We start from the raw sequence: 8,667 nt of genomic DNA on the forward strand, positions 1-8,667 counted from the left end.
TATAAAAAATCTATTCATTGATCTGATCGGTTTGACCTTGGACAGTGTTACCAAGGTCAGAATAAGGTTACCTTAAATTTCTTAGATGGAATCCTATATTTTTTATTACATATTCTTGTAGCTTATCTCGAGGGCTTTCCAAAACACTATAATAAAATTATTTTTCCTAAAGTGCTCTTTGAGTTATAAAGGTTAGAAGCTAACAATTTTTTGACATAAAATATATCTTTATAAAATATCCCATTTTCGATAATTATACCTACTTTTTTGCACAGTATAATAAAAAATCAATTTATTAAAGAAAACAGATAATTGAATATGTAATATTCAATATGCAGCAGCATACTTTTTTTTATAAGCAACTATGTGTTTTTTTACACCAATTTATTGGTCTCATTATTCCGTGCAAAAAAGATATGATTACCGAAAATGGAATATTTTACAAAGATATTTTACATTTTATGTCAAAAAATTGTTAGCCTTTATAAATCAAAGAGTACTCCATAAAAAATAATTTTATTAGTGTTTTGGAAAACTCTCCAGATAAGCTACAAGAATATGTAATAAAAATTGATAGGATTCCATCTAAGAAATTCAAGGTGACCTTATTCTGACCTTGGTAACGCCGTCCAAGGTCAAACTGATAAGATCAATAAATAAATTTTTTATAACTTTTGTCTGAAACTTTTTTCTGTAAAACGTATACTTTTCGAGATTTTTCAGTGTTCCGATTCTTTTTGGGACACTCTGTGTATGTATATATATATATATATAATATATATATACACATACCTATTGATTTATTTAGCAATCTGTCTATCTATCGAACTATCTATCATCTATCCATCCATTAACCTATCTATCTATCTATCTATCGATCTATCTGTCTCTTCTCTCTTTTCTACATTGCATTCTTTTATATATGCACACGTATATAATAATTTTTTAAAAATATTGTACATTACAAAAGTAAAAATAATTAAATTTATAATCTAAAAATATATAAAAATTTTTTATGAATATTATGAATAAAAAGATTTAGTAGATAATTTTTTGTAATAAATAAATTATTTATATGATTTAGTCTTATCTAACTACTGCTCTGTTTTGATAATAATAGCATTATTATGTATTCAATCTCTAAAATACATTTATATAAATCATTTATTACAAAGAATTATTTACTTTATAATCAATTATAATTATTATAGATAGGCCTGTTTATACACATACACACACTTACACACAATATATATGTGTATGTATATAAACAGGCCTATCTATAATAATTATAATTGATTATAAAGTAAATAATTCTTTGTAATAAATGATTTATATAAAAGTATTTTAGAGATTGAATACATAATAATACTATTATTATCAAAACAGAGCAGTAGTTAGATAAGAATAAATTATATAAATCATTTATTTATTACAAAAAATTATCTACTAAAACTTTGTAATTATTATATTCATAAAAGATTTTTATATATTTTTAGATTATAAATTTAATTATTTTTACTTTTGTAATGTACAATATTTTAAAAAAATTATTATATACGTGTGCATATATAAAAGAATGCAATGTAGAAAAGAGAAAAGAGACAGATAGATCGATAGATAGATAGATAGATAGGTTGATCGATAGATGATAGATAGTTCGATAGATAGACAGATTGCTAAATAAATCAATAGGTATGTGTATATATTATATATGTGTATATATATATATATATATATATGTATGTGTATGTATGCATATATAGAAAATGTATATAAATAAACTAACCTGTACATCCAGCCCTTCTTGAAGGAAACTCTACGTTTCGAAAGGGGCAAATGTTTGGCGTCATATTTTCGTCCCATGGTGTGGACAACACACAAACTCAAGTATACGCTGCTTTTTACGCGTATGAACGTGCATAGCACCGCGCGACGTGAGTGAGGCGTCGCACAGTAGATCATATCAACGTATAATACGCGCGGATTACTGTGGTACATACATACTACTGATACCGCGCGAATACGAAAGATCTGACGCGCATTTTTACGTACATAATAAATCGGAATATTTGATAAAAAAATATATATATAAAATATATGATGAAAATATATATATATATATATATATATATATGTATGTATATATATATATATATACACACATATATATATATATATATATATATATGTATACACATATAACATATATAATATTGGCATATTATATCTACATACTTTTAGAAAGCATATTTTCTCTCTCTCAAATCACTCGCATACAATTATGAACGAGCAATTTGAAAGAGAGAGAGAGAGAAAGAGAGAGAGAGAGAGAGAGAGAGAGAGAGAGAGAGTCAAAAGCACGGTCGTATACACACCGTGGTCAGAAGACAAGACAGCATGAGAGAGACGAAGATAATATGACTGTCTGTCCTTGTCTAACTGCACGATTGCAGCTCCATCTATCGCGACATCGCGCAACTAATTTTCTGCTCTGTATTATTCCCAAATGTCATTTCGCACATACACATGTGAATGAAATATTCCATAACCAAGATCTTTTTTATTAGACTTCTAAACTTATTTCTGCAAGCTCACTAATATTCCTTTATGCAATCTTTTCCGCGAAGTGGTCTTATTTTGTACGTATAAATTGTGAAACTTTTATACAAGCAAATATTGTTATGACGTGACGCGAGAAGGCAAAAAAAAACTCGTATTTAAAAATTTTTTGTCTTTTTATCACAAATTGAGACAGCTGCGTACTTTATTATTATATTAACTTTAATCGTGGAAAAGCATTTGTTATTCTATTAACGCAATAAAAACTTCTTGGTGTTGGAAAATGTAATCGGATTAATATAATGAAAATATAATGGAAAAATATAATCGTTCGGCCGGTAAAAGTAAACCTCCGGCATCCCCTTAACTCGTATGTTGCTGAGCAGAGGTAGCTGGTTCAGCAGCTGTTGCCAACGTTGAACATCCTTAACAGGCAGTGGAGCGTCCCAGTCCAGCTGCCGAAGCCATGTGATCTGGATCAGGATCTTCGCCCGAATCACGACAGGCGCAAGCCAGCCCATCGGGTCGAATAGCCGTGCAGTCTCGGCGAGGACTCGTCGCTTCGTGAATTCTGTGACTGAACGTGGATGTATGGCGAAGGCAAACCAGTCATCTTGAGGATGCCATCGCAGGCCCAAGGTCGAATGGCTCTCTCCGTCCCATGAATGCGGTCCTTGCTGCAGCCGAAGCTCTTAAGGGACTCCCGCGAGGACCTCGGAGTTATTTGAGGCCCACTTCCTCAGTGGAAATTCGCCCGCCGTGCACAGGTGGCGTAGCTCCGTCTGGAGGTTGATGGCATCGTCGAGGTTGTTTGCGCCGGTGACCACGTCGTCGACGTAGCAGTCTCGCCGAAGTGCTGTGGCCCCTTGAGGAAATTGCGCCCCCTCGTTTGTACAGAGTTGCCGCAGCGTTCGTATGGCCAGGAACGGTGCACAAGCCATGCCGTAGGTCATTGTTAGCAGCTCGTATTCTTAGATTTCGTCCGTCTTGTTGTGACGCCACAGGATTGTTTGAAGACGGCAATCCTCAGGATGTACGAGGATTTGGCGGTACATTTTCTCTACGTCGGTGACAAAGACGTACCGGTGCCAACGCCATCGCAGCAACACGTCGTTGAGCGCTGGCAGAAGATTCGCCCCAGTCAACAAATGAGAGTTCAACGAAGTACCGGCCCGTGTGCGTTGAGAGCCGTTAAATACGACTCGGAGTTTTGTCGTCGTGCTCGACTCCTTCAGGACCCCGTGATGCGGTAAGTAACACTTGAGATCATCCGCTGTCGTTGCAATGTTGACTCTCTTCATGTGTTGTAAGTCTTCGAACTCCTGCATGAAGTTGCGATAGAGGTCGCCAAATCGAGGATCTCGGCTGCCTTTGGTCTCCATGGCTCTCAGGAGACGCTCCGCTGGTCGGCGAGTCTCGTGAAAATTCGTCGGCGGTGATGAAAGTGGCAGCCTCACAATGTACCTCCCGGTAGACGTGCGTGTGACGGTGCGCACATATAATTCCTCGCACTTAGCTTCCTCGGGAGTAAGTGGAGCCCGAATTATTGGCTCGCTCTCCTGCTCCCAAAAGCGTCGAACGAGGTCGGTGAGGTCGTGATCGGCGGTGCACCGGAATGTGCGGCAATGTCCGTTGGTTGTTGTTGCGTCGTAGCCGCCGGACAGGATCCATCCCAGGCTGGTCTGCTGGGCGATCGGCATCCTTGAGTCACCCTTGCGGAGACCTTCCTCGAGGATCAAGGAGTAGACCTCGGCTCCCAGCAGTAGCTCAGCTGGGTCGTCGTCCAGGAAGCGAGGATCAGCCAGCTGGAGTCCGTCGAGATGAGGCCAGCTGCGTTCTTCTCGCGAGACTGAGCCTTGCTGCAATGATATGCGGGGCAGCACAAAAGCTACCACGCGGAGCTCGGCGTTGGTCACGTCTGACGTGACGTGCAGCGTGACCTTGCCACGAGCTGATCCTGAGCGGGTTCCTCCAATTCCGAAGATCGAGAGATCCGTCGAGACTCGAGGCAGGCGGAGACGTTGCGCCAAGGCCTCAGAAATGATCGACACCTCGGAGCATTGGTCGATCAAGGCGCGTACGGCGTGTGGTGAGCCGTACCGGTCGGCGATGTTAAGTCGAGCTGTAGCAAAAAGAACAGCCTTATGATCTCACCCTTGAAGAGTCGTGGTCAGTGTAGTGGCGCGTGTGGTGACCTCAGCTGCCTGTGAAGACGTGGTTGCTCCGTGCAACATAGTGTGGTGTCGTGCGTCGCACGTAATGACAGTTCTTCTTCGACTGACAGCGAGATACGAGGTGGTTTCCTAAGCAGTTGTAGCAGAGCTTGTTCGTCTCTACAAATGCTTTACGCTCGTGGACCGTCTTGGCCTTGAAATCTCGGCAGGTCATCAAGGTGTGCCTTTCATGACACAGTGTACAGTGCGGCGGCTCAGCTCCTTGCTGCTTAGTGAAGTGAATCTTGGCAATCCGTGAAGCCTCTCCGGGCGGTTTGCTAATACTCTTCGGTCGTGCGGCATTGAGCGTCAGGATCCGTCGGCTGATAAAGTCAACGAGTGCCTCGTTTTGTGCCGGCTCTGATGAGTCTGACGTGGACGACTCCCATTCCAGACGCGTACGTGCGTCAAACAATTCGGTGACTAGGAAGTTGAAGAGGTCCATTCCGTGGGTGTTAATTGGACGTCCAATGCTCTCCTGGCCATTGACGGCGGCAGTAACGGCGTTGTGAATGCGTCTCAACTCCTCTGCGGTATCTCCCTTCATCTTTGGCACGGCGATGAATGTGGCAAAGTTGGAGCGGATCAATTCCTTTTTATTGTTATAATGTTTGTCCAGGATCGCCCAAGCGCGATCATAATTGTCACTGGTGACAGGTAACGACTTGATTAATTTTTCAGCCGGCCCTGTCAAGCATGAGCGGAGGTGATGAAAGCGCTCGATGTTGGAGATCGCATTGCCACTCACGACGGAGAGGAAGAGATCTCTGAACGACGGCCAATCTGCGTAGGCACCAGAGAATGGCGGTACTTTGATGCGCGGCAGTGACGACCTTGGCGTGGCGTCGGCAGAAGGAGGTACGCTCGATGCACGAAAGTGTTCAGCGTAGCCGTCAAGTATGCTTCTTTGGTTGACATATAGATTCTCCGTATCAGCGTGCAATTCTGACTTAAAATAATCGCTCTCGCTGAACTTTTCTTTTAAGGCTGCTCGGATAAGATCGTGCTGCGCTTCGAACTTCGTCCACAGCTGATCCAAAATTCTGGTGCGTGTGGCGATAGCACTGGTAGTGATATTGGAACTGCCCAGCTTCTTCAAGTACTCCACGGAACGTAAGATGCGGATTTGAATCTCACGCTGACAGTCGACCAGCGTGGGTACATCCATGATGGCTGCACACACAGATGCTCACTTTCTTCACTCACACGAAGAGTCACGCTCGCGAACTTGCGGTTGCCGGTGCGAGATATCCGGCTCGAAGGACCAAAATATGTTCGCGAACGCGCTGCGTAAGAAAGGGTCGCGCGGCACAAAGGATGAGTCACTGTTTTATCAAAAGAATTTAATTCTCTAACACACTTAATGACAAATACACTTTAACAAACTTCATACAAATGTTAATTATTTTACAGTGAAATCGTAATCAAAAATCAAAGTGCGGAATAAGCGGCGGTCGTCAACAAATTTTTAACGGTTTATCAAGTATGCGGTTTGCGTTATGCGGTTCACGGCGGAAAAGCGATAAGGTTGCTAAGCCGGATGTGAGCTCTTCTTTTATAATTTTTAGGATGGAGCCCACCTTCGCGTGAAGCGCCAATAGTTTTGCGGATTTCAAACGTTGCGCGAGGTGACCTGAGCGCATTACGCGTAATTGGCCATTGTCAAAATTAACGGGACGACGGCTGGCAGAAAGCATGCGCGAGCGGGCGATCGCGATAATTATTGGTGAAAAGAAGCGCCCGTGATAAACTGCGCATGCTCACTGAAAAATAATTATTCGGCGGAACGGTTGTGGTACCGTTAATTGTTGATGTTTTGAGAGGTTTTTTCCGAGACAGATTGATTTATGTCGCTGTGTTTTCTCCTTGAAAAACATACAAAAACGATTTGCTGAAAATATCGATTGGTCTAGAATCTTTTAAAATATTCTGTTCGAATATAATATTCTATTATGCGGATAATATTTTCTGATGCGTTTTGAACATATATGTAGCGACTTATGAATAAATTCACCAGATCTTTTAAGAAAGCAATGTTTATTCATTAAAAGTATAAAGCGAAAGACAAAAAGAATTAATATATAACAAATAAATGAATGAATGTGTTGTTATGGAAATATATATTTTTCTTAAAAACATTATATTAATTAATAAATTGAAGTTATTACAAATGTATAAAGATGTAAAAAGTGTAAAAGTGCAGTAAAAAGTGTAAGGTGTAATAAAAGTGTAGAGTGTAAATGAAAGGTGTGGATGATGAATGCTACAGTAACTCCCCCCCAAGTGACGATATTCGTTGCGAAATGAACTTTTTTCTTCTTTGGTGGGTAGGTACGTAAAGCTTTTCCAACAGTAGAAGAAGAAGAAGGATTTGAAGTAGCAGAAACAGGAGCTGAAGTAGCAGGAACAGGAGCTGAAGTAGCAGGAACAGGAGCTGAAATAGCAGGAACATATGGACGAATTAATTCCGAAGAGCAATCACAATAAATAGGTATGGTTGATCCTGAAAGAATAAGTTTCTTCAACAGAAGTGAAGAATTTGAAGAAAGTAAAACTTGAAGTTCTTCATCTTCTTTCTGATAATTAGCAAGTTCTTCTAAAGAAACTATAATAGGCATTGAAATAGATTCAATTCTTGACAGAGCATCAGCAACTGAATTCATTTTTCCAGAAATATAGGTAATATTTGTAGAGAATTGAGCAATAAAGTCCAATTGTCTGATCTGTCTTGGTGACGCTTTATCCAATTTCTGACGGAAAGCAAAAATCAAAGGTTTATGATCAGTTCTGATAATCAATTGTCTTCCTTCAACAAAATGTCTGAAATGTTTAATAGCCAAATAAATGCTAAAAAGTTCTCTATCATAAGTGCTATAATTTCTTTGAGCTTTGTCTAGTTTCTTTGAGAAAAATGCTATTGGTTTGATATCGTCGTCAATAGACTGTTCAAGTGATGCACCAACAGCAAAGTCAGAAGCATCACAAGTTAAAATAAGAGGAGCGTGAGGAGCAGGATGAGAAAGAGTAGTAACTTGTAAAAGTTCTTCTTTACATGACTCGAAAACTAATTCCGCTTCTTTAATCCAAGAAATAATTCTTCTATCCCTCTTGCGACTGTCCTTTAAATATTCTGTTAACAGAGCTTGATGATTTGCAGCATCCTTGAGACAGCGACGATAATAATTGATAATTCCTAAGAATCTGCATAATTCATGAAGTGTCTTAGGTTTAGGATAATCGATAATTGATTTCACTTTTTCGGATGTAGGTTTAACTCCTTGGTTAGAAACTAAGTAACCAAGAAAAGAAATCTCGCTTTGACCAAAAAGACATTTAGCGACATTGATTGTCATTCCAGCTTGTTGAAGACGATCAAAAATAATGCGTAAGTGAGCAATATGTTCTTTCTCGTCTTTAGAAGCAATAAGAATGTCATCAAGATAACAAAAGGCAAAACTCAAATCATTAAGTAAAGAGTTCATGAGCCGTTGAAAAGTTTGGGCTGCGTTTCATAAACCGAAAGGCATTACGACAAATTCAAAAAGCCCAAATGGAGTAGTGACAGCTGTTTTGTGAATATCTTTTTTAGCGACGGGTACTTGATAGTACGCTTTAACTAAGTCGATTTTAGAAAAGATATTCTTACCAAAAAGTGAAGAAGAAAAATCTTGAATATGAGGTAAGGGATAACGATCCGGGATAGTCACTGAATTGAGTGCACGATAATCACCACACAGTCTCCAAGAATTTTGTTCCTTTTTAGGTACCATATGTAGAGGGGCTGCCCAGGAGCTGCTTGAAGGCCTGCAAATTCCTTGCTCCATCATAGACTTGAATTCTTCTTTGGCACATTTAAGTTTCTCAGGAGTAAGTCTTCTGGGAGTCGAAAATT

General features: G+C 39.7%; 1 protein-coding gene across 1 annotated transcript; it reads right to left on the reverse strand.

The window, feature by feature from the left end:
* Positions 1-3,533: 3,533 nt before the first annotated feature.
* Positions 3,534-5,943, reverse strand: LOC114930736 (uncharacterized). The gene is made up of 2 exons (XM_085484665.1): positions 4,767-5,943; positions 3,534-4,684 (listed from the first exon to the last, which is right to left on the reverse strand). Exons 1-2 carry the CDS (start codon positions 5,941-5,943, stop codon positions 3,534-3,536), a joined length of 2,328 nt encoding a protein of 775 aa, XP_085340791.1.
* Positions 5,944-8,667: the final 2,724 nt, after the last annotated feature.

The sequence above is a fragment of the Nylanderia fulva genome, unplaced genomic scaffold (assembly GCF_048542155.1).
Source record: "Nylanderia fulva isolate GAGA-0341 unplaced genomic scaffold, ASM4854215v1 Scaffold302, whole genome shotgun sequence".
Classification (NCBI taxonomy): Eukaryota; Metazoa; Arthropoda; class Insecta; order Hymenoptera; family Formicidae; genus Nylanderia; species Nylanderia fulva.